This window comes from Arachis ipaensis, chromosome B1, assembly GCF_059453495.1.
Source record: "Arachis ipaensis isolate K30076 ecotype BB chromosome B1, ASM5945349v1, whole genome shotgun sequence".
NCBI classification, from domain to species: Eukaryota; Viridiplantae; Streptophyta; class Magnoliopsida; order Fabales; family Fabaceae; genus Arachis; species Arachis ipaensis.
Genome location: NC_142436.1, coordinates 1,350,221 through 1,377,184, shown reverse-complemented (window position 1 = coordinate 1,377,184; position 26,964 = coordinate 1,350,221). Strand labels below are relative to the sequence as shown.

The 26,964-nt window shown below is 28.6% G+C and overlaps 4 protein-coding genes and 2 pseudogenes across 5 annotated transcripts; 1 reads left to right on the top strand and 5 right to left on the bottom strand.

Moving 5' to 3' along the window:
* Positions 1-867: 867 nt before the first annotated feature.
* Positions 868-1,863, bottom strand: LOC107643900 (cytosolic sulfotransferase 12-like). Its single transcript, XM_016347653.3, has one exon. It carries the CDS (start codon positions 1,861-1,863, stop codon positions 868-870), a length of 996 nt encoding a protein of 331 aa, XP_016203139.1.
* Positions 1,864-3,685: 1,822 nt separating this feature from the next.
* On the bottom strand, positions 3,686-4,821 carry LOC107630253 (cytosolic sulfotransferase 5). Its single transcript, XM_016333383.3, has one exon. The coding sequence runs from the start codon at positions 4,761-4,763 to the stop codon at positions 3,744-3,746; it is 1,020 nt and encodes a 339-aa protein (XP_016188869.1). The 5' UTR covers positions 4,764-4,821; the 3' UTR covers positions 3,686-3,743.
* An 8,143-nt stretch (positions 4,822-12,964) lies between these two features.
* On the bottom strand, positions 12,965-14,157 carry LOC107630174 (cytosolic sulfotransferase 12). Its single transcript, XM_016333275.3, has one exon. It carries the CDS (start codon positions 14,070-14,072, stop codon positions 13,053-13,055), a length of 1,020 nt encoding a protein of 339 aa, XP_016188761.1. The 5' UTR covers positions 14,073-14,157; the 3' UTR covers positions 12,965-13,052.
* Positions 14,158-16,107: 1,950 nt separating this feature from the next.
* Positions 16,108-17,272, bottom strand: LOC107615909 (cytosolic sulfotransferase 12 pseudogene; annotated as a pseudogene). The gene has a single exon (XR_015902658.1). The product of XR_015902658.1 is annotated as a cytosolic sulfotransferase 12 pseudogene (transcript).
* Positions 17,273-20,595: 3,323 nt separating this feature from the next.
* Positions 20,596-21,600, top strand: LOC107615902 (cytosolic sulfotransferase 12 pseudogene; annotated as a pseudogene).
* An 885-nt stretch (positions 21,601-22,485) lies between these two features.
* Positions 22,486-26,400, bottom strand: LOC107630095 (Translin family protein). Its single transcript, XM_088500767.1, has 8 exons — positions 26,235-26,400; positions 26,017-26,126; positions 25,161-25,240; positions 24,513-24,654; positions 24,288-24,437; positions 23,804-24,005; positions 22,859-22,960; positions 22,486-22,737 (listed from the first exon to the last, which is right to left on the bottom strand). Exons 1-7 carry the CDS (start codon positions 26,317-26,319, stop codon positions 22,860-22,862), a joined length of 870 nt encoding a protein of 289 aa, XP_088356893.1. The 5' UTR covers positions 26,320-26,400; the 3' UTR covers positions 22,486-22,737; position 22,859.
* Between the last annotated feature and the right edge of the window lie 564 nt (positions 26,401-26,964).

Below are 26,964 nucleotides of genomic sequence, written 5' to 3'. Positions count from 1 at the left end.
TGGTTCTGTTTTTGTTGTTGCTCTGATTCCATTATCCATTATTATTGTTGTTGTCGTTCTGCTGGTTGTTGTTGTTTGATTGTTGTTATTTTGCTTCTGCTTTCTACTTTTGCTTTCTGCTTCTGCCTACTTCTGTTTTTGTGTTTGCTTGTGTCTCTGTGCTTCCGCTTCTGGTTAATTTTGGGAAAGAAGAGGGGAGGAGTATTTTCGTCCGAATGACGCTTTTAAAACTAAGTTAAACCTTCGGGACCATTTTGTAGCGAAAAAAAGGTTGGGGACAAAATAAATTTTCGGCCTCTATGTTAGGGACCAAAATTATACTTAACCCTTAAGTATATCTTTTTATTTCCGTATATTAAAAAAACATAATCAAAATATTCTTGTAATACTTTCTCTTCTTGTTTTTCTTTTCATACAAAACCTTAAACTATGACAATTAACTATCAACGCTATAAAATCAAAGAAAAATCATTCACATTGGTGATCGTTAATGACTTAGTTTGACTTGCATACTGAAATTAAACGTTATTGTTTCATTAAAATGTTAATTATTTGTGTCAAATTTAATAATGAGATAACATTAAATGTATTTAAAATTTTTTGGAATTAAAATAAAAAGTTTAAAACGTTAAATCCAAATTACCAACAAAAAACTAGTAAAAATAAAATAAATTCGCTTACATGGTCGTTGTCATAATATCATTTTAGATAATAACATATATAATTCACTTTATTTATTGAATCACATTTTAATTCAAATCACCTAGGATAAAATCAAGATAATAGAGATTCACTTATTCCAATGAAGAACCAAAATTAGACACACAATTAAGAACACTTAATATATATTACTTAATAATATTATATCTAGAATCTAAATCCATAATGTCCTAGCTTCTTTTCGGTAATAATATCAAGTTGTTCAATCATTTCAGCAGTGAGATAATTATTTGAATCTCCAACTTCGCCAAGTCGAAAAAAAGCTCTATGTTCTTCACCACTTGACAACTTTCCTTTCTTATTCACCTCCAAGTTGCTCAAGTTCTTGAAACTACATAGCTTCAAAATATCATCAATGACACCTTCATCTTCCTCTTCTTTTGAAAAGGGGCACCCAACAAACCTAGCAAGCTCTTTCAACACAAAGCTAGGGTTTTTCTTCATCTCTTCATATCTCATCAACATTATCTTCTTTGGCTGTTCCAAGCTTTCCTTCCAATACCCTAAAACATGATCCCAAAAGGGTCCACATAGGCTCACCCCATTACAAAACTTCTTGAATGAATCTTCAAGTGAGTTGGTGCTTGTACCTTCCATTTTAAGTTTGTTCGTGAAATGCCACAACGAAATAAAAGTGTCTTTAGGGTTTCTACAGAGATACAGTATCTTACAATCTGAATCGATCACTGATTTTGGCAACGAAACATAAGGAATATGTGTGGAAAAAAGCCTTGGTGAAGGGGTTGAATTTAGATTAGGTACTAAATCTTTATCGTTGTATAAATCAAGCTCTAAAAAGGGTACAAGAAAATGAGGGTTTTTAGTGAGCAAAGGGTGGTTTTGGAACATTTTAGGGTATTTGTGGCGGTTAAGCAATGCAAATGTCAATGCCTTAAGCCAAGTGGTACCTGATTTTGGAGTTGTAACAATGAGAATATCTGAGTTAAGAGCATTGAAGTGTTTTTGGCAAGACAATACTCCTTGCAATTGCCTAGTGATATGCCAAAACCCTTGGTATTGATGTAAGTGGTTTGCAAGCCAACCTTTTTCAATTGGCAAGGTTGCTATCAAATCCTTGCATTCTTGGGATACTTCACTCTCTTGTAAGTATTTTGGAATTGCATTATTGGGTTGAGATGACATGGTTTGAAAAAAGGGTTGGTTTGGTTTGGTTTCACTCACTAGCTCTCATGCATGTATATATAAGAGCAAAGAAATAAATTAATCTAACCAATATAATAATGTATGTATAGTGTGTGAAAGCTAGAAGCAACAGAGCAATGAGCATATGAATGAACATTAAAAACGAGATTTAATTTTAGAATGACATACATGTGTACAAGTGTTAAGTCCCACAATGATATAACAAAATAATATAACGTTGTTTTAAGTCCCTGACCTTTACAAAATTTGGACAGATCAGTCCTTCCGTCCAACTATCTCCATCAGGGACTGATCCATCCAAATACCTCCGTCAGGGACTAATCTGTCCAAATTTTGTGAAGGTCAGGGACTCAAAAGTATTTTTCAATGGTCAGAGACGAAAATGTCCACGGAACAAAAAGTCAGGAACATATTTATCCCTTTTTCTAGTTTTAATAATCTCAATTTCTTATGATTTAGTTTTGGGTTCTACTGTGTTCTTTTGTTAGTTTGGGCTAGTGGGTCAAGTTATGTTTTCTTTTTATCATTTATTTTATTTTTATTTTAGGCTTATGTTTTTTTTTTTTTTTGTTTAAGTAGCATTTTTTATTAGACTCAATGCACGTTTCCAGACCAAAACAAAAGACTCAATGCATGTTTTGTTATCCTTTTAGTCTTATACTTTGTTTATTCTTTTTGTGTTAAAATAAAAAAATAAAAAAATAAAATAAAAAACCAAATAAATAAAATAAAAATTAGATGGTATTTAGTATTTAATTTCACCTTTTATTGTTCTCTCTTTTTTCTTTATTTTTAGTCCCACTTGTAGAATTAAAGGTGAGAGATCACACTTTATTCTCTTAAGTATTAAAAAAACTGGAGACGATACATTCCCCGTAGACACCTATGTCAACCAAACAAAAGTTTTTATATATTTTGTCTTTAGTTACCTATCATCCCTGTAATTTAATTTGTAGTGTCGTTATGGTTTTGTTATTTAAAATGAAAATATAAATGTTATTTAAATTATAAAAGTTCACATGATATACCCAAAGTAATTGTTTTAAACATATATATTAAAAGTACAATAAAATTAAGTTTTCATCATTCTTTATGCATAATCAAACAGTTTTCGAATTCAAGACAGCTTTAAAAGTTCAATTTTCACAAATTAATAGTTCTACTCAATTTCCATAATAAAATTAGTAGCAGTTCCATTGACTTTATTAAAAAAATATAAAATCCCAACTATTATTATTAAAATAAATATTTTAATTAAAATATTATTACAAAAAATAACATAGCTAATATTTTTTATTTAAATTTATATAATTATTTTATAAATATATTTGTACTTTTTTATATAAATATCATGTTATATAAAATATTTTTTATTCATAATAATAATTGTAATTTTATAGCAAAGTACTTATATTGTCATATCCTAATAACTTAATTCTTTTTTATTATAATATAAAATGCTTCTATAAATATATTCAAAAAAAAAATATTTTTCTGTTCGTTTTTGTTTCTACTTTTTCTTCTTCATATAAAGAAGTATGTTTTTCGATCGATCTCACAAATAAACGACATCAAAAAAGTCGTTTTAGGCACGACCCAATCAATTAAGGTCAGGAACACATCGGTAAAAGAAGGAATTAAATTAAAATAGTGAGTAATGACACTATAAAATTATTGATCTGGATTAACATTAATACCATAATTTTTTTTTCATAATAATAATGTCTCATAACTTTGGCCGGGCATAGCATCATTCCACAATAATATATAGTAACGCTTCCTACTAATAATAAAAATAAACATTAGAAAGAAAATATTTATTTATTTATATCTCATAACATTATTATTACAACAATCATCTAAAATTGAATCCCATGTTCAGTCAATTTATTTGCAATAATATTGTTCAATTTTTCAACCATCTCTGTTGTGAGATAGTTTTTCCAATCTCCAACTTGGCCACGACGAAAAAACACATTGTTTTCTACTCCAAAAGGCATCTTTCCATTGGTGTTCACTTCCAAATTGCTCAAATTATCAAAACTACAAAGCTTTAAGATATCTTCCACCACTCCAAGAGCCTCTTCTTCTCTAGAAAAAGGAAACCCTAAAAATTCAGCTAGTTCTTTCAAAACAAGCAATGGATTCATTTTGATCTCTTCATACTTTATAAACATTATCTTCTTCTTATTTAAACTTTTCATACCTTGATTCCAATACCCTAACATGTGATCCCAAAAGGGTCCAGAAGCACTCACTCCTTTGCAAAACATCTCAAAAGCCTCTTCAAGTGAGAGGTTGTCTATGATTCCTTTTCGCACTTTGTTTGCAAAATGCCAATGTGAAATTAAAATATCTTTAGGATCTCTACAAAGGTATACTATTTTACAAGATGATTCCTTTACTGAATTCGGCAACGAGACATAGGAAAAATGAGTAGATATGATCCTTGGAGAAGAGGAGAATAATGATGATGACGACGACGACAAGTTAAGATTAGGAAGAAACTCATTATTGGAATTTAGGTCAAGCTCAAAAAAGGGTACAAGAGCATGAGGGCTATTATTGATCAAAGGGTGATTTTGGTAATTTGGATACTTACTTCTATTTACCAAGGAAAATGCTAATGCCTTAAGCCAAGTGGTGCCTGATTTTGGAATTGAAACAAGGAAGATATCATTGTCATTTGCATGAAAGTGCTTTTGAAGAGTTACTAGGGCTTGAAGGAGAAAAGGGTTGTACCAAAAGCCTTGGTATTGGTAAAGGTGTTTTTCTGTCCAACCATTTTCCATTGGCATGGTTGATACCAAATCCCTAAGTTCTTGGGGTAACTCATCTTGAACAAATTTGTGCAAAAGGGAGGGTTGATCTTCTGCCATGGTGCCTAAAATTTGTTTTAGGAAAGAAAAGCTTTATTTGATTATGGAGCTGGTGGATTTGATTTACATACTTGATGGGTATTTATAGATGTATTTATCATGTTATATATGTTTTTAACTCATAAATTGTGCTTGTTTATAAACACAGAATACTGAAATAGAGATACAGAGACATACAATTATGTTTGATAGATAAAACAAAAAGAAAGATATTATATTCAGAGATACTAAATTACTAATAAGAAAAATACTAAAAAAAAAAACTCAATTTATTTTTATTTTAGTAGACCTTTAAAATAAACCTTTCTTAAAACCCCATATGTTTTATATGATCGTCTGTGTTCTAAATAATAAGCCAATTATTATTGAATGTTATGGTCCCATTTTAGTTTCTCTTCGTAATAACAATGTCTAGTGCTCAATCATTTCAACAACTGTAACAAAGTTTCTCTATGGCCAGTGTTGCCACGACAAAGATATGGGAACACACAACTAAATTTAGCATGCTTTAAAAAAAAGAAAAAAAAATTGTCGGCAGAACCTGCCAAGAAAGAGAAAAATATAATAAAATGTTGGGAATAAGTAGTATGATCACAATCCAATCAATCACGTGTCAAATAATTTGTTATTGTTATTATATTAAAATGTTAATATAATAAAGTCCTTGATTAAATTTAGAGATTTATCATTGTGATAGTGATCATAATATTGAGAGATAAATCTTTTAATAATTTAATCTAAATTGTTCTTGGTTATAGGATTATTAAAAGGGACATTAATAATCCGGAAAGATCAATATATATATAATGGTCTTCATTGGATGAAGATTAATAGATCTCATTTATTAAATTATATATATAGATGGTGCATATAGAGATATATGACCATTGAATTGACTCACTTTGAGAATTCCTAATGGTTATAATTACCGCATATTTGTCAATAGGATATTCTCAAGATGAACATAGTAATAGAGTTTCCTTTGACCTGCGACTATCATAGTAATTAACAATGTATTTATTATACTTTGATTCCGGACACCTAATACCCTAGGGTACTAGTTGAATAGATATTGGGTATGATTTAAATACTTGTAGAATTACTGATTAGTCAATAAGGAATCCGTCAACTCTCGGTAAAGAGTTTGAGCTCTATGATTATAATGACTGAGATTAATAAAACCTTGGCCAAGGGGATTGAATGAATGAAGAAATGAGTTTCTTAAGTCATTCACAGTTCATTATAATAATGATAACAAGTTAGAGTTTGACAATTAAACCATACTCTAAAGGTTAACCAAGAGCTAGAAAGATGGAAGGAATTATACTTTGTTCTTCTGAGGTTCTTAGTAAAAATACATTACTTCATACTATCGGGTCGTTGAGGAGTGTTGCTAGACGCCAACCTTGATTAGTAAATTTAGTATGACTAATTTACTACCCGCTTAGTATTGAACCTATGGGGTCACACACTAACGAGTGTTCTAATCTTTGCTGTAGAATTATTTAATTATTAATTTGATTTGATCAAATAAATAATTATATTAATTCAAATGGAATATTATTATATTTTTTGCTAGCACCAAGAATATAATAATAGTATGATAATTGAGAATATTATATGAGATTTGAGAATAATTAGTTATTCTATTTCTAAACTTGAATTCTAAATTTGGATGAGATCCTAACTGATTCTGTTTCAAATTGAGTTATGATATGATTCATAAATTTGAAAGATTCAAGTTTAAAATAACAAGATATGATTTAAATTTGAATTGAGAATCAAATTTAAAATCAGTAACAAATCTCATACTATATATATGTATGCCAAGAGTAAAGGAAAAAAAAAGAGACGAGAATAACAAGAGTTTTATTCCGTTACCTCTACACACATAAACGTATGTGAGTCTGATTCTTGGAGAAGAATTTTATGGCGTGCAAAGAATTGTAAGAGGTTTCTCAATTTAGATTAGATGTCCATTGGTCAAGGAGTTGACAGCAAAGGTTGGTCTCGGTGTGGATACGCATAGAGTCTTCGTACAATCGAAAAATAAAATTTTTACTAAAGCGCCTAAAAGTATTTAGATCTGATCTATATATTACTAGAATAAAATTTAAGTACAAAATAGATATTAAGGATTACTTTATTTTCTTCCGCTGCGTGTATTATGAACACATAGTAATCCTTCATAAAATAATGTTAAAAATTGAATATACATCATTATTTGGATTTTTATTTTTGATATGTCAATTAAATTTGTGTAATATGGAGAAATGAGGCTTTGATCTGTGTAATGCATAAATATGAAATTCATAACGGTGTTTATAGAAATCAGTAAAATCAATTTGAAAGAAATGGTTAATAACAATTTGTCAATGAGTTATAGTTCAAATGACATAGTCTCCCTATATTTAATTAAGAGGTTGCGAATTCAAGTCTCCTATCTTTAGTAAAATATATATATAACAATTTCAGTAAAGAGAGAGAAAGTGAAAGAAAAATCAAGAATAGTTGGATTATTGATTAACGGCTAGGATTACTGATTTTATAGTGTTAAGAGATTCTAAAAATCGTTAGTCACATTTTACTTTATTTTTTTGTTCCTTTCTGAAATTATTAGTGAGTTAGTCATGATTTTTTGTGATAATGATAACTTTTATATCACAGTGCATTACACTAAATTAATATAATATCACCGTATTACATCTTTTATTTTATAATAGAAAAAGTATGAGAAACCAATGAAATATTTATACAATATGTACAATAGAAGTTTAAGAAGTATTAGAGATATAATTATTAGTGTTACTTTTTTTCATTAGTTGAAGCTTTTGGGATGAGTGGTATCATGATATGGTATTAGAGCGCTAAATACGAAAGGTCAAGAGCTTGATTCTTCGTGAATTCCAAAATCAGTTTAAATTTTTAGAAAGATGTTTATTATCCCTAATACTCGGATGGTTATTCTAAATAATATGAGGGATGTTCATTTTGTAACTCATCAATAATTCATTATAGTCCATTATCTTCCTAGCGGGATCTATATCCAAAAAAATCTGCCTCATTATTTATATATATATAAATTTGATCTCTTTTTATTCTAATAGAATCAGGTAATTATCTGCTTTAATAAAGTAAGTGTGGATTGGATATATATGAAATAAATATCAAGAGTATGTATGTGATGATTGAAAAATGAAAGAAAGTGGTGGTTAATATGTTTATATGAAGATTTTTTTTATGGTGTCTAATTTTTATATGTAGAATTTAAAAATAAAAGAGTGGGTTTTATTTTTTTTATTTTTATTTTTAAATAATTTAAGTAAAAAAAAAATTAGATGTAAAAAAAGTTCCCTTATATAAAATAAAAAAAGTAAAAATAAATCTATATTTGTGAAAATTAAAAATGAATTAAATAAGACGTGATGTGTATCTATATAAATAAGATAAAGTATATTTTTTATTTTTAATATTTTTTAAAAATAAAAAAACTTTAGCATTTAATTTGTTTTAATTTTGTTCTTAACATTTTAAATATCATTTAATTATATACTTGATTTAATATTTGAGAATTTAACGTTTATTATTTTTATTATATTATATAATTAAGAAATACTAAAGTTATTTTATCTTAATTATACAAAAATTATTACTATAGTTTTTATCGAACCGAATAATTCTGTGGACCTCCATGGAACCAGAGACAGATGTATTCATAAGGGAGTGGGGACAACTGTCCCAGTAAAATTTCAAAAAATAGAAAGTAGTTCTTAATGAAATTATAAAATTGTCCCCACTATATAATTAATTTTGACCCCAGTTCAAAGTTCCAAATTCCTAACTCTTCTTCTTTCTTTCTCCCCAAATTCTTAACTACTTCAGCCTCCGTCCTCTAGCCTCCAGGCTCCAGAGTTACTACCGACCGCCACTCTGCGTCTCTGCCAGTGTGGCAGTGTCATTGGCTTCCTGCCGCTGATGTCGCTGTCATGTTCGGCATTTCTCCTGTGTAGCTCTGTTAGTTTCTCCTTGTATTGCCGCGATTATCCCGCGTGGCTCCGTCCTCCATCGGTTTATGCTTACATTGAAACGAATATCTGCTTGCTTAGTTGCTTCGTTGCTCAGTTAGTTAGTTACTTCATTCAGTTTATTACTCGCTCATTTGCTTTATTGTTTGATAATTGATAATTTGATATAGTTGGTTTAGTAATTGTGAATTTGGAATTGAATTTGTTTTAATGATGTAATTGATAATTTAGTTTTATTAATTTGTTTGTTAATTGTTTTTGTGTATTGAGTTATTTTGAATTAGGAATTTGGGATATTATTAGTTGTTGGCTCTGCGGTTGCTTGATGGAAATTAATTTTATTAATTGATCAATTTTGTATTTATAATTTTATATTGAACTTTTTTAGTTGTGTAGAATTGTGAATTAATTTTATTAATTAATTAATTTAGATTTATAATTTTATCCTATTAATAATGGAAAAATATTTTAAAAGAACTTCATTATTGAATATTGGATTCCAAAATAATTCATCGACCTCTTCTAATAAGATGAGGTTTTTAGAATTTGTAGTAGAGAGTCTCATAATAGATCCAGGACAACGACCAAAGATTTCAAGTTATCATCCGAATGACAGAGACAAAATTAGATGTGCATATTTGCAAAAAGGTCCTTATCAACTAAAGACTCATGATTTTTCGCAAACTACTTGTGGTTCTTCTTTTTAAAGATTTAATCCTAATTCGTTTGATGATTATGGCAATTGGTTAGAGTATAGTATATCAAAAGATTCTATTTTTTTTGTCTTTGTTGTTATCTTATGAAACCTGAGATTGAAGGTGGCGATGCTTTTGTAACCAATGACTTTTCAAATTGAAAAAAAAAAAAAGAGAGATTACAAACTCATATTGAGATTCATGATAGTGCTCATAATCAAGTTTTGAGAAAATGTGAAGCACTTATGAAGTCAAAATAACACATTAGTGCTGCTATTAAAAAACAATCTGAGCAAGCTAAAAAGAATTATCAAATTCACTTGATAGCCGCAATTGATTGTATTAGATTTTTTTTACGACAAGAATTAGCCTTTCGTGGTAATGATGAGACAGATGATTCAGTTAATCAAGGAAATTTTTTGGAACTTCTAAATTTTCTTGCACAACATAATGAAGAGATTGATCGTGCTTTCAAAAATGCTCGTGAAAATCTTAAACTAAGAGCACCCTCAATTCAAAAATACATTGTAACTTGTAAGAGCTATTGCAAGTGAAACGATAAAAGTTATTGTTAATGATCTTGGGGATAAATTGTTTGTTGTTTTGGTTGATGAAGCCCGCGACATTTCTATTAAGGAACAAATGTCAGTTTGTTTAAGGTATGTGAATAAAGAAGGGCAAGTTAAAGGAGAATTTTCTTGATCTTGTTCATGTTTCTAATACTAATATTTTATCTCTAAAATTAGCATTGGAGTCTAAATTTATCAAGAGTACGTGGCTAAGGATATGATGGTGCAAGTAATATGTAAGGAGAATTTAATGGTTTGAAAACTTTGATATTGAAAGAAAATTCTTATGATTTCTATGTACATTGCTTTGCCTACCAACTTCAGTTAGCCCTTGTAATGATTGCAAAAAAATAAGTTGAAATTACTTTACTTTTTAATGTGTTAACCAATTTGTGCAACATTGTTGGAGTTTCATGTAAACGAAGAGATATGCATCGTGATAGTCAAATGACTAAGACAATTGAAGCATTACAAAGTGAAAAATTTCTAGTAGACGTAGTTTGAATCAAGAAATAGCTTTGAAAAGAGTTGAAAACATTAGATGGGGTTCACACTATGAAACTATACTTAGATTAATTTCTTTGTTTACTTCTGTGGTCAATGTTCTTGAATATGTTGAGGAAAGTGAAAATAATTCAGAACAAAGAGCTGAAACATATCATTTATTGAATGTCATTCAATATTTTAAATTCATTTTCAACTTTCATTTGATAAAAAATATCTTGGAAGTTACTAATGAATTATCTCAAGCATTACAAAGAAATGATCAAGACATTGTAAATGCTATGGTATTGGTTAAAGTGTCTAAGCAACAGTTGCAAACTATAAGAGATGATGGTTGGTATCTTTTATTTGACGAAGTCTCATTATTTTGTGACAAACATAATATTACTGTTCCAAAAATGGATGATATATTTGTGTCACAAGAAAAATCAAAACGCAAAGCTCAAAAGATCTCAAATTTGCATTATTTTCAAGTTGAGATATTCTATCAAGTAGTCGACATACAACTTTAAGAACTCAACAATCATTTTACAGAGGTGAATACTGAATTGTTTCTTTGAATAACTTGTCTGAATCCAAGACACTCATTTGTTGTGTTCGATAAGGAGAAGTTGATCCAGTTAGCCAATTCTATCCATTAGAATTTTTTTCTACTCAACTTTTGGCACTTGATAGTCAACTTGAGAACTTTATATTAGATGTGTGTTCTGATGATCAATTCTCAAACTTAAATAGGATTGGTGCTCTTTCTCAAAAATTGGTTGAGACTCGAAAAAATATTATTTACCCATTAGTGTTTCTACTTTTGAAGTTAGCTTTAGTTTTGTGAACTTTTTCTGCTATGAACACCATAAAGAGTCGGCTTCGCAATCGTATGGGAAATGAATTTTTAAATGATTGTTTAATAACATATATATATATAGAAAGAAAGACATTTGATTGTATTCACAATGAAAAAATTATTCAATTTTTTTAAAATATGAAACCTAAAAGAATAAATTTTTAAATTATTTTTTTATTTTAAATCATTATTTTATTATTTTAATTTGTTAGTTAAAAAATTTGAAGAGTAATCATATTTTATAATACTGTAGTATAATTATAAAAATTATTATTATACTACATATATTTTATTTCTATTAATAAAATTTTCTAGATCCGTCAATGCATGAAACTATATTTCCTTGTGTGAATGAAATTAAATTAAACTGGAAAAGAACGTCTCTAGGTCGTTAAAAATGAAGATGAAAACAAATTTTAGGATTTGAAGTAGGGAATGATTCGAGGCCTTATATTTCCATCACTAGTAAAAATTAGGGGTGTATATAGTCCGGTTCGATTTGAAAATTCGATCTGGACCTAAATATTTTAGGAGTTAGTTTGGTATGATTTTATTGGATTTAGAATTGGATACAGGTCTCAAAAATGGACTTGGTCATTATTTAGGACCGAGTCTGGATCAAGATGAACTCAATTTTATCTGGTCCATGTACATCCTAAGGAAACTAAAAAAAGTATATATGAAATGGAGCTCAGATCTGCGACGGATTAGTAATTGACCTGTTGGGTTGGCAGATACCATGGGAAACAAAAAAAAAGTATATATGTTTTAAATTAATTCTAATATTATGTTATGTTAATTATAAACTTATTATTTTATTTTTAATCACACTTGTTGAATTAGAAAATAGATCAAAGAAGTATCAAATTAGAATTTATAGACAAATTCAAGTTCAAATATGAATATCAACTTATCAGTAACAAGTTTCTTCTTTATAAATAAGTGTATCATAAATAAGTTATTTTATAAATAATTTTTTTATAAATTATTGTTAATTTTTTAAAGGCTTGATTTTCATCTGGTTTGAACTCGTTATAATTGTGGCTCGAAAATGTTTAGGTTTCATCGAGTCTAAAATCGAATTAGGGTCTAAAAAATAGATCCAGTATATATTAGAAACGGGTCTAAATTAAAACAAACTCGATTTCACTCAATGGATCCATGTACACTCCTACTAAAAATTTCCTGAAACAATCATAGTCTAATTCTTAGGAATATTAAAAGAAATTCCTAATAAATTGTCCTATTAAAACAAACACCTTGTTTTTTTTTATAATAAATAAACTTAATAATATTCTAAGAAATATAATTTCATAAATTTTTTTAACATTAAAACAAATGCTCATTTAATATTAAATTACAAGTGGCTAGCATGCATTTAACATTAGAATTGAAGTTAGTTAAAATTCTTTAGATTATTGTTGTATAGCTGACTCATCAAATAGTATATATATATGTTTCTGTTAAAATTTTAATTTACCACATTAGTAGTCCTAAAGCATATAGAATAATAATACATAATATCATAATCATGTAATTACATGGGTAGCGGAAAAATCAAATGAATTATAAAAAAAAATTAAAATTTTACTGCATCAACGCTTCATTATATATACATTACAACAATCAACCAAAATAAGTACGCATAAAATAAATCATACCATGGTAAAATTCTCAAAATTTAGGCCATATTGAGAGAATTTCTTTAGAGTAATAGTGTTTATTTTCTCAACCATTTCTATTGTGAGAAAATTCTTCCCATCACCAATTTCACCACGGCGGAAGAAACTTTTGTTTTCTATATCAAAACCAAACATTGATATTTTTCCTTTTTTATTCGCCTCCAAATTTCTCAAGTTATCAAAACTACACAACTCTAAGATATCATCAAGCATGCCACTATCCAACTCTTGTTTGGAAAATGGAAACCCTAAAAATTCAGCTAATTTTTTCAAAACCAAAGTAGGATGCAATTTCATTTGTTCATACCTTAGAAACATTATTTTTTCTGGCCTTTTAAAGCTTTCTTTCCAATACTCCAACACATGCTCCCAAAAGGGTCCATATAGATTCACTCCTCTACAAAACAACTCAAAAAATTCATCAAACGAGTTAGATCCTCTAATTTCCGGCATAAGCGTCTCCATAAATTTCCACATCGAAACAGATATATCTTTCGGATCTCTACACAGATACACTATCTTACAATTAGACTCTTTCGCCGATTTCGGCAACGAAACATAAGGAGCATGAATGGATAGTAGCCTTGGAGAGGGAAATTGGCTTAGATTTGAAACAATATACTTCTCATCATAGAATAGAGACTCTAAAAAGGGTACAAGAATATGAGGGTTGGTAACAAGCAAAGGATGATTTTTTTGTGTATGTGGATGTTTATTCCTATTAAGCAATGCAAAAGTCAAAGCCTTAAGCCAAGTGGTGCCTGATTTGGGAGTGGTAACAAGGATGATATCTTTGTCATTGGCTTCAAAGTGATTTTGACAAGATAAGATTCCTTGAAGAGCCCAAGATCCATACCAAAAGCCTTGGTATTGGTAGAGTTTGTATGTTGGCTCCATTGGCAAGGTTGACATCAAGTCCTTACACTCTTGCCTTAAGTCTTCATCTTTTAGGAGTTTGGGGAGATTGGAGGGTTCATCACTTGCTTCCTCCATTTTTGTATCATTAACTTTGTTGTTAGCCAGAGATTTTTTTATTTGAATATATGGTTATGTTTTATGGTGCACATTATTGTTGTCCATATTCATAGGACGGAATCTAAGTTTAATAGTATAGGCAAAAAAATAAAGTAAAAACTCAGGTACAGTCGACTTCACGTGAAGTTGATAGCTGAGAACCGTTAGATGAAAATTTAATCAAATCAGTTAAGTTATCTAACGGCTCTCAACTATCAACTTTACGTGAAGTTAACTACACCTGAATTTCCACCAAAAAATAAACTGACATTTTAAAAATCGAGTCGGTCATTAAATTGATAGAATTAAAAATTTCAAAAGTTTAATTGAGATTTAATTAGAATTAAACTGCTTATAATATAATAAAATAATATATTTTATATGTATAATATATAATATTTTATAAAAAAATATTTTTGTATTTTATTATTTTACACCAATAAAATATTTAAAAAATATACTGATTTGATTAATTAACTAATTTTTTGATCAATTTTTTAAAATTTTTTATCAATTTATTACCAATTTGTTTTTATTTGAATCGAATTGGTCTGATGATTGATTTTTGATTAATTTAATTAAATTAATTGATTTAATTTGATTTTTAAAATTACGAAATAAACCTGTTAAGACGTTTCTTTTATTTATTTATTTCTAATTATTTAAAATTTTTTGTTTACATTATTAAATAAAAATATTTTAAATATTATAAAATTAATTACTTTGTCAGCATGTTAAATAATTGCCCAAAATAATGAACTTTCCTTACAAATTTAATGATCCTAACAACCTTATCATGTCGGAGTGACACAGTTGAATTATGGTGATAGTTGTCATATCACTATCAATGTGGGGTTGCTGCAACTATTAAATATTAGAGTAACACTAGACAGACAAAAAAAAAAAAAATCAGAGTTTAATAAATATTTATTAATTATTATGATAATTAATAAATATTAAATAAAATAAATTATAATTTTTTTATTATTAAATGTTTTCGTAAATATTAATAAATGAAGAAAAATAAAATGATGCATACTACATTGGATTTATATAGTTTGAATCATTCACGACGATGATGGGATGATCAATGATGTACCCAAAATGAATTTTAGTATCTAGACACTAAATATGACCATTTTTTTTGTTAATTACGTATGAAACCGAATACTTTCAAGTTTTGTATATATTTAATATTACTAAAAATTTAATATATGTATAATTTAATATGTATTTTATATTAATAACTAATTTTAGTATTGAAATATAAATAATAAAGTATCAAAACAAAATATATAAAAAATGGTTACATTATTGGTGCTTTTTGGGTACATTATACTAGAGAAATCCAGAGATAACTACTAGATAGATATAAGAGAACATGCAGGATGACGTTAGTTGATTTTGATAATAGAATATGAAAAAATATTAAAAATAAAATATAAAAAATAAAAATATAAAAAAATATTTTTATATTTTATTTGATAATAAATTAAATATAAGATAAAATAAATAATAAAATATCTGATTTATTTTTATTTTTTTATATAAAATTAAATAAAAGAATAAATTATATTTTTATTCAATATTTTTTATTTTTTATAAAAATATATAATACATTAATTTAATATTTTAAAATATAATATTTTTATATCTATATCTTTACATGTTTGAAATTTGAAATGATTGAATTTTATATTTGTTTTAAAAAATTTGATATTTCTGCGGGTAAGATAGGGTAGGGTAAGGTTTAGAACTTTAAAGTGCGGGTAGGGTTAGAATTGAGAGATTCTCAACTCGCAGGTAGGGTATGGTAGAATTTTAATAAAATTTTCAATTCACGGGTAGGGTTAGGGTAGGTATCCCTACCCTACCCATTGCCAACCTTATTTGTAATGTTTATTTTTAGTGTTTTTGCTTTTAAAATTTTATTTTAAAAAAAATATTTTTTTTTATCTTTTATTTTTTTTCCGTAAAATTATAAAAGTAAAAACATTAAAAATAAAACAAAAAATAAAAACACAAGAAGTTCTTGAATTTCTTAATTTTCCACATTTTACAATAGCATCGAACAACTTAATGTTATTGCTATACTAGCGTATAATAAAAGCTAAAATCTTAATCCATGTTTAACCAATTTATTTTCTGTAATCTTATTCAATTGTCCAATCATTTCACTTGAGAGAAACTTTTCTCCATCACCAATTTCACCTCGGCGAAAGAAACTTTTGTTTTCAATATCAAGTAGTGGTGATATTCCGGTTTTGTTCACCTCCAAGTTACTCAAATTATCAAAACTACATAATTTCAAGATATCTTCAAGCATTCCTTCATCTAATTCTTCTTTGGAAAATGGGCACCCTATAAACTCAGCCAATTCTTTCAAAATTAAAGTAGGATGTAATTTCATTTGTTCATACCTTAGAAACTTAATTTTCTTTGGCCTTTCCAAGCTTTCTTTCCAATACCCTAATACATGCTCCCAAAATGGTCCACATGGACTCACTCCTTTACAAAATTGCTCAAAATACTCATCAAGTGATTTCTTTACCTGAGTTTCTGGCCTAAGTTTGTTTGCGAATTGCCACAACGAAATAAATGTGTCTTTCGGATCCCTACATAGATACACTATTTTACAACTCGACTCTTTCAGTGATTTCGGCAATGAAACATAAGCGAGATGAGTGGCAAATAATGATGATTTAATAAGGTTATTAGGGTTAATCTCTACTTTATCATCATCATAATTACCAAAGAGGTTGAGTTCTAAAAAGGGTACAAGAAGATGAGGGTTGGAAGTGAGCAAAGGGTGATTTTCATGTGTATTTGGATATGTGTTGCGGTTAAGTAATGAAAAAGTCAAAGCTTTAAGCCAAGTAGTACCTGATTTTGGAATGGTAGCAAGGATTATGATATCATTATTAATGTGATCATGGGATTGAAAATGTTTTTGACAAGATAGGAGGCCTTGAATCTGCCTAGGGTTGTACCAAAATCCTTGGTATTGGTAGACATGGTTTGCAACCCAACCTTGTTCCTTTGGCAATGTTGATATCATGTCTCTACATTCTTGGCTTAAGTCTTCATCATCTTGCAAGTGTTTTGGCACAAGAGAGGGTTGACCAAGCTGTGATGACATTTTTTTTATGATGTGCACACTATAGCTATATAGTTGTGTGGAATAGATAAAAGAATTTGATATGTCTAACTGAAATACACATGTTTATATATTCGTGAAAACTCGACTGCAGCCAATTTCATGTGAAGTTAATAGTTGAGAGTCGTTAAATGATTTGAATTATTTGATTAAATTTTCGTCTAACGACTCTCAATTATCAACTTTACGTAAAGTTGACTGCACCTGAGTTTATTCTACCTTATCTATATGTTTGAAAAATAATAAAATTAAGTTTAAAATAGTTAATTTTTTTAAGAGTAAATGTCCTTTTCGGTCCCTAACCATTTGTCCGATAGACTTCCCAACCCCTAAAAAATTTAAACACCCAAATCGGTCATCTACTTTGATATATGTACGTTCTAGTCCCTATCTACTTTGAGTAAATGCCCTTTCCAGTCCCTAACCAGGAACTGAAACGTACATATATCAAAATAAATATAGACCAATTTGGGTGTTTAGATTTTTTAGGGGGTATGAAGTCCATCAAACAAATAGTTAAGAATCGGAAAGGGCATTTACTCTTTTTTTAATTTTATATTCATTAATTATAAATATTTATATATATAAAATTATAAATATTAAATTAAATAAAGTAAGTTTATATTATTTCTACCTAGCATTACATTGTATATATAGGAATCACATCTTATGTAACTTTAATTAGGAATGTACAATAACATTTGGTCTTTAGTGGTGGTGGGTTTGTGGCCCTTATATTATTCCAGAAATAATAACGAGATATATTCGCCATTATTGGTGAGAATTTATGCAAAGGTGGAGAGATACATAAGAAAAAAAATTAATTAATTGGAATTTTCCCTCATTTTGTAAAAGAAATGATAATGAAATAAAATTGTTGATTATATATTGGTTAAAAATTTGTTGTCACCTAAACTTTCTTATCAAAACTTTCTCTTTTTATGGTGCACATTCTTGTAGGGTTCATCAAGTCGCTTCTTCTATTTACTTATTTTTTTTTAATTATTTTTGAAAGTTTTGTTTACATTATTAAATAAAAGTACGAATAAATAATGTATATTTTAAGATATTATAAAATTATTGTATAAGTAAAATAATTACTTTGTCGGCATGCTAAATTTTCAGTGCCCCAAAATAATGAACTTTAATTTCCTTACAAATTAAATGGTCCTAACTAGCTTAGCACAATGAAGGGACACAGTTGAATTATGGTGATAGTTGACTAACTTATCAATGTGAGGCTGCTGCAATTATTAAATATTAATGAAGAAAAATAAATTGATGGATAGTACATTGGGTTTATACAATTTTTTTTAGGTGGATACTTAAACGAAAATTTTATAATTTTTTTCATGTAAAAATATATTTTTTTTTATTTTTGGATGATAAATTGTATAGTTAAATTTTGATATTTATAAAAGTGTTATTTTTGTTTAAAATGTGACTAAATAAATAAATTACACTTTTAAACAAAACATCTTCATTGGAGTAATTATTTTTTTTTTATGGTATTTTTCATCAATCTGACAGTCTAAAATCTGACAGTCTAAAGACTAATTCGTCACAAATCGAAACCCCATTTAAAAATTTATTATTAACTAATAAATTATTACATGTACATATCGGAATTTGAACCCATCAACCCAATACAGTCGCGACAATGATGGGATGATGTACCCAACAAGAATTTTAGAATCCAGACCCTAAACATGAGGAATTTGAGAGAAAAAAGTGATAAGAATTTTGTTAATGAGTATTTTTAAAAATGTATTAATTATATACATAAAAAATATATTTTCAAGTTTTTTATATATTTAATATGAGAAAAATTCAAAGACAATAATTTTAACTTATATTGACCAATATTTTTGGTCAATGTTCAGTAATCCAATACTTTTAATATGAGAAAAATTAAATTGTGCTAGCTATATAATATTACTCATTTAATATTACTAAAAACATAAAATCTTATTATTTATTTGGTTTATATTTTAATTTTTATTTTTTCCAATGTTTCTTTTAGAAGATTTTTTTTTTAAGGAGAAAACAAAAAATATGATTATACTAATTTTCTTTTTCTATTTTTACATTTTCTTCGCACAATCTTAAAAGTAGTAAATAAAGTTTACAACTACTTCTTGTGACCTTATCCTTATAAATTTTCATTCTTAAACCATTGTTTTAGCAAGAGTCTTAGAAAAACCAAACCATAGATTTTCTCCTAAAGTGTATATACAGCAATTCATTAGCCAGAAATGAAGTTCCGATCTATGACAAATTAGTCTTTGGCTTGTCGGACTGAGAAATACCGTGGAAAACCAACAAAAAATGTTTGAACCAATGACGAGTTTTGAATAGTCTCCATTGTTACAGATAGTATAAAGGATAAAGTATTTTTTGTAGTTCCTAAATACATTTGAATTGAAAATCAAAATTTTAAAAATAAATTCTCCTTTTGAAAGACAAAAATCTTAACACGCCAAAATGTGGGGAAAAAGAATTAGAGCATATATAACAATGAAGCGAAAACATAATAGAAAATAAAAACAAAAACATTTTATCAAACTTTCTCCAAATTCTAACCTAAGCTTGTTTACAAAATGCTATGCTTAGGATCCTTACATACATATATAGATACACTATATCTACAATTTGACTCTTAAACCATGTTGTGCTTGATTTTTTTGGAAGGGTAACGGGGATGATAATATCATTTGTCTTTGGCATGAAAGTGGTTTAATTTTGACATATAATAGTGCTTGAAGGATTATTTGTGAGCCAACACCATATGTTTGAGCAAGATATTCTTGTATTATTATGTGATGAAATTTGAATGAATAATCATAATAACACTGGAGAATATCAAGGAGAGATCTATCATAAAGAGGGGATGTTTTGTTATTATTTTCAGGAGGAGGTTGCTATTAGGAATTTATAGCCCTAATTTTTTTTTATTGATTGCTTATGTGAGTTTGCTATTTTGTTGATTTTTTTTAACCTAATCTAATCTTTTTATATCCAAGGCTTCTTTTCTTTTTTAGTTTGTCTATCTTTCTCTATCCTAAATAATTATCTATTTAAATAAAGTGATATATTAAAACATTAGTTGTCTAAATATAAATTATGTTTTATGTTTAATACATTGATAAATAGCAAATGCTCTTCCTATATAAGATTATCCAAATATAAATTGTCCATTTAAATAAAGTGATATATTAAAAGAATTATTTATCTAAATTTAATAAGATACAAATAGCAATACTAGTCCATATATAATGAGAGATGAAGGTGAACCTTAGAAACATCATCATACATGCATAAATTCAACCCTAGAGACTTATCAAAATGGCAATGGCTCAACTCTCTAATAATGTGATCAAATGTGTTGAAGAAGAAAAAGAAGAAGACTACTTATTAAGTAAAGAATGGAAGGGATTGGTATCAACCTTGCCAAAAGAACAAGGATGGCTTTCAAGGAACATATACAAATACCAAGGTTTTTGGTATGACACTAAGCACCTTCAAGGAGTCTTATCTGTCCAAAAACACTTTAAAGCCAAAGAAAAAGATATCATCCTTGTTACAACTCCCAAATCAGGATCAACTTGGATCAAAGCTTTAGCATTTGCATTGCTAAACCGCCACAAATATCCAAATGCTCAAAAGAATCATCCTTTGCTTACTAACAACCCTCATCTTCTTGTACCCTTTTTAGAGATTAGTCTCTATTCTAAAAAAGACTTTGTTCCTGACCTTGATTCAATTCCCTCTCCGAGATTATTCTCTACTCATCTTCCTTTTGTGTCTTTGCCAGAATCAGTTAAGAACGTAAATTGTAAGATAGTGTATCTTTGTAGAGATCCTAAAGATGTATTCGTTTCGCTATGGCATTTTACAAACAAACTCGGGCCAGAAACTAGGTCAATTGATGAATCGTTCAAGCAGTTTTGTAGGGGAGTAAGTCCGTTCGGACCGTTTTGGGAGCACGCATTAGGGTTTCAGAAAGAAAGCTTGAAAAGGTCGGACAAGATAATGATTCTAACATTTGAGAAAATGAAATTGCATCCTGCATTGGTTTTGAAAGAATTAGCTAAGTTTATAGGATGTCCATTTTCTAAAGAAGAGTTATCTAAGGGCATGGTGGATGATATCTTGAACTTATGTAGCTTTAATAACCTAAGCAATTTAGAGGTGAATAAGAATGGAAAATTACCAAATGGTGTAGAAGCCAAAGTTTTCTTCCGTCGTGGTAAAATTGGTGATTGGAAAAACTATCTCACGACTCAAAAGATTCAGAAATTGAACACAATTATTGAAAATACTTTGGCTAAACATGGGTTAACGTTTTAGCTTGCTTGGGTGAGGATATAATTAATTAATTATTGTTGCAATTGTTGTTGCATATTGAAACTTAATATAACCTAGGAATTTAAGTTTAGGGTTTAAGATTCTCCAGTGAGGCATATGTTAATTTGTCTTTGAAATACTCATTATGATGAAGCATCAATAGTGAATTAAATTTCCCTTATATTTTTCTTTTTGTGCCTTATTATACTTCTTAGTTGCTCATGCGGAGAGGTTAAAAAAGAGTTTTTTTTTTTTTTTTAAAACAAATCTAAAATAGATTAATAAATACTAGCATGTCTATTATCCCTCCTTTTTTTTTAATTTTTAATGTTAAAAGTAGCTAGCAATAATAAAAATATAAATTATTAACATTTGTTGTCAATACTAATTGTATAATTTAGTGTTAGTTTTCCATCACATGTATAATATTCAATTCTGAAAATACAGTGATTTAGTTTCGGAAAACCTGCATTATGATAACTGCTTTTTTTTTTTTTTTGGGTAGATATTATCATAACTCTTTAATGACTTGAAACTAATATATTGGTCTAGTGCAATGGCAAAATAAACACAAATAACAATAGGGTTTAAAACAACAAATATTTATAAAAGCTTGTGTTTATATCTAATTGAAAAAGATATTACAAGGGCCAAACAATTTTTTTTTTCTAATAATAATAATAATAACAAGAAAACTTAGGTGCAGGAAAGTTTCAACTCTGAAACTGAAATGGTAAATAGTAAAACAATTTTCTAAGAGAATTTTTTAACTATTGCTTTAGAAACATTTACAACCAATTAGATTCTAAATACTACTCTACAATGGCTGATTTATGCTTAATTAGTTAGTTATATGGATTAAATGCCAAAACGAAGACATAGACACAATGATGTATAGCTACTAGATTTTGTGATAAACTAGAAAGGAACATGGATGTTAATATCATTGCATAATTCAAACTTCATGTCAATGATTTCTTTAATCTCAAAATATCTAGTACAAGCTAACACTAAGATTATGCGGTCAGCTCAAACTTTACCAGTAAAATGGCACAACCGTTCGTACCATGTTTGATGAGAACGAAGTGCAAAATTTCCTTGCCAATATTGTTGATATTGATTTTGTGCAGTGATATCAACCTTAACAATTTAAACATTCAATGGATTGCTGTTATATGTAAACTCCGGCTTCGTTGGAAATCGTTAAATAGAAAATTGACAACTTAAATGAAGGAAGATTGCGACAGAAGAATGAACATACCTCATAGTTCGATATCTGCGACTCCAACTAAGAAAGAACCCGGATCATCGGATCCAAGGAGTGGAATATACTCTGATCCTCTCACATGAACACTAAAGCAAGCTACATTAAGAAACATTTGTTAGCAAGATTTTGGGTGAAAGTTGAATACATTAGAAGACCTGAAACATTCTCAAGACAAACTAAAAAGCTCATTATATGAGTAGAGAATGCATAGGTAGAAATCATCATTATCATCATTCATGCACGCATTATAATTAAAGGGCAAGAACAACTCTAGATGTAAATACATTGTAAAAATTAAGAAGATACACTTCTGATAAGCATCAAGTACATGTATGCAGGAATAACATCAAGCACTAAAGGGTTGGCTTAAGAGAACAGAGCACTTTTTTATCATCTAGAGGCTATATCACAAAATTTTCAAAATAAAATAACTTGGCTAAAAAATATTTAAGGGACTTAACTATAAATTTTTAAATCATTGGAACTACAAATGTTTAAAATATAGGTCCCTAAAAAAGGGCAGCCCGGCATACAAGCATACCACCTTAACGTAAAGTCTGAGGAAAGACAGCACCCAAAGAGAATAATGCAGGCAGTCTAACCTGAACCTGATAATTGCATCAGGTGGCTGATTCCACAGCTTAAACTAGTGACTTTGAAGTCACACGGAGACAACTCAACCATTGCTCCAAGGTTTTCTCCAAATTATAGGACCCTAATTGAAAACTTTTATACAATATAAGACTTTATTACAAACTTCTAAATTTTAAGGACCTAACTGAAAATACAATGAAACTATAATAAAATAACCCCAAAAGTAGTTTTTACCTTTTTCTTTCTCCATCAATGGCTATATTACTATCTTCGTGACTCAAGCAAGACTTTAAACTTAAGGCAAAAAAGTTTATAGAATGAAATTTTCAATGTTGCTAACGTTACCATTCTCTATTTTCATGACACTTTGGAGCATTATTTCCATCTTTGTCTTCATATCATGACTATCATCCATATGTGGCACTACAAGCGTAAGCTCCCTGTATATATCACGCGCAAATCTGCATATCTTCTGAGCGAATTCAAGCTCACCATCTGATATCCTACCGATAGCCAGACGCATCAGTTCTCCAGTCAAATCTGCAAGCTGTAAAAAAATGTTCAGCACCTTCAAAAAACAGCGTCGGGGAAAAATCGCAATTTGATTTAAAGCATACTTCATGTTCTATAAAAATCATATAACTGTATTTAAAAAGAAGACATAATTGGTTATATTCATTACAAACAAATCAAGCACTTGTAATAATCTCTTTGAATGGCAACATATTGTTATATGGTGTTAGTGTATGTGTTATATCTACTAATATTCTATTAACAGCATAAATAAGTCACTGACATGGATAATAAATTAAAGGGAAAATATATTTACCCCTAATAGATAGTCAAGGATATTTATTTGTAGAGGCTGAAGTGATGGATCACTAAGTGGTAACAATGTGTTGTTTATCTCGTCAAGCGTCAAAAGTGTTCCATTTTTACAGAAACCGCAGAAAGTAGCTGCTTCAACATACTCTTGTATCTACAAACACCAAAGGCATGTATCAGATGAAAGTATTTTTGTCCTCAACCAATAAAAAAGTTACATTAAGCATACCCCAGGTGAGTATGCTCGTCGTAGCTTCCAAAAATCGGTACCCTGCAATTCTTTGACTAATCGAGACATGTACTGATTTGTCACTGCTGCTAGATCCTTTTCAGCTTTCTGAAGTACTTCCTCTTTATTATACTTACTCATCCTAATTAAGACATTAAAATAAAGTATTGCCAATAATATCAGAAAGATCAACATTACATGAAAGAATAAATCAGTAGCCATCACAAGTAGATTTTGGTTTCACATTTCTTATCATTTTTTTGTTTTAATTAAGATAGAACATTTTCAAACTCACGCTATTCACAGATTTATTAAAGAACAAAGGAAAGCAAAGGATATGTATAAAGTATGAATATGAGGATAATGTGATTATTAAGATAAACTTACTGCTAATAGAAAATAAACTCATTGTAGTACATCCAGGGAACAAAATGAGAGGTTGATTCAGATGACCAATTGAAAGTATATATAATAAAGCATTGGCAAAAATAATCAAAACAAAGGCCGCACAACGATCATGTTTATGTAATTTAGCTGATCCGAGACGGAACTTGAATCAGTTGAAGATCCTAAAATATCTACCCAATCATTCACAAGGCACAAGAGAGAAACAAACAGAGAGAGAAGAATGGAAAAGCGAAAGCTAACCTGTGAACTTGAAATATGACTTTTTTGCTGTTCATTGTTACATCACGACTTGCTTTAACCACTCTTTCCCGTTTCTCATTCTACAAACATAAGTAACAAACAATGAGCAGTGTATACAGAACACGCACGGCTTCTCGATATCCATATGTTTTTTCAACATGCCTATTAATATAAAGCATGTTTCAAGATATCATCATTGAAAGAATTTCTTAAAGGGCCATGTAGTGTGTGCTAAGTTTATCAATTCTAACCATCCAGAATGAATTGAAACCACTACTCTTGAGAAGGTAAACTAGTAACACAACATTTTAGGCGAGCTTGTCTGCTGTGCAATGCTTCCTACATAAACAAACCCTTCCACTTCAAAGCACTAATCCTTTAGAGTGTGTTTCTGAGTTGAGGTGTTGGAGAGAAGAACAAACAAAAACAATCAATGATTCTAATTTAATATCCCAAAACTCCCATTTCTAATGCAATGATCAAACAGTTCACCACTCTCCCAAGCATAAGTTTGGAGAGAGAAATTTTCATTTCAATTCAAGTAAATATAATTATTTAGAAAACAAAATGTTATGAATAACATGATATTACCAATTAAACCTTCCAATGATCCCTCAATCACTTCCTAAACACTTCATAATGCTCCAAATATACATCATCTAAAAATAAATTATAAATTTATGCACCTCAATATTTACACTTCAGCTAAGTTCAACTCAATTTCCACTAGCTACTGAAAATCTATCAGAGTGTCGTACAAACTAAAATAACGAATCATCAAAAAAAAAATTGAAACTTCGAATGAAACAAGAGCAAAATAGTTAAAGTAGGGTATGAAATCAATAAGAATACTTACAAGGTCATTGAGATATTCAACATATTTGGTGAAAGGAGCCTTCATTGCTGACTCAGTAGCCATAGTTCTTGCCCTCTTTACCGTTGAAGCTTGAATGTTACCACCTGCAACTGCCACAACCGAAATCCCCCAAAAAAAGCGTAACTTTTCAATGTTAGTGACTCAATGAGAGAGAGAGAGAGAGAGAGAGAGAGAGAGAGAGAGAGAGAGAGATTTACTTTGATGGAGACGTTGAGGTTTGGAATTGGAAGCCATGATGAAGAGAGAAACCCTGAAGAATGAAGCGGTGAATGAATGCAACATCTGTTATACATAGATTTGGGGTTTTGGGGTTTTGAAACATTTTCAGGAAAAAAGAGGGTCAAAAAGTTTGGTTTGTATTTCAATTAATTGTTTCTAAAGAATTTCTATAAACAATAAGAATTACGGTTTTTTATTTAAATAAAATATATATTATTTAAGAAAATGTGTAAAGATTGAAAAAAAAAAATATTTGTAGGTACGAATATGATAATGAAATAAGTGGAATATTTTTTAAATGGATTTTGCATGTTTAGTGTGAAATATGACAAACTATGAAATGATTATTATTTATATCAGGAAAGAATATATTGATATTCGTAATTTTAAGTTAATATTTCTATTAATTTTAAAATATTAATATTAAGAAAATAAAATATAAAAAAGATTCAAAAAATTTTAAAATACTAATAAAATAAACTTGTAAGATGAGTTTATATTGATAAAACTATTCAAATGTCAAATTTTTATTGATTTTATTAAAATATTAAATAAATTTTTTAAATAAAATAATTGAATATAAATATTATTTTATACACATTTTTAACTATTTTATATATTTTTAATAAAATAATAAAATTAAAATAATAAATTTTTTATAGTTAAATCATGTAGAGTTAATAGTTAAAAATTATAAAATAATTTGAT

Excerpts from the sequence above, each read along its gene's own strand:
- LOC107643900 (XM_016347653.3), bottom strand. The coding sequence starts at position 1,863 with ATGTCATCTCAACCCAATAATGCAATTCCAAAATACTTACAAGAGAGT.
- LOC107630253 (XM_016333383.3), bottom strand. The coding sequence starts at position 4,763 with ATGGCAGAAGATCAACCCTCCCTTTTGCACAAATTTGTTCAAGATGAG.
- LOC107630174 (XM_016333275.3), bottom strand. The coding sequence starts at position 14,072 with ATGGAGGAAGCAAGTGATGAACCCTCCAATCTCCCCAAACTCCTAAAA.
- LOC107630095 (XM_088500767.1), bottom strand. The coding sequence starts at position 26,319 with ATGTTGCATTCATTCACCGCTTCATTCTTCAGGGTTTCTCTCTTCATC. Across the intron at positions 24,655-25,160 it reads GTCATATTTCAAGTTCACAG|GATGAGTAAGTATAATAAAG; the intron begins GTTAGCTTTCGC and ends TGTCTTAATTAG. Across the intron at positions 24,006-24,287 it reads TCCTTGACTATCTATTAGGG|CTTGCAGATTTGACTGGAGA; the intron begins GTAAATATATTT and ends ATTTTTTTACAG.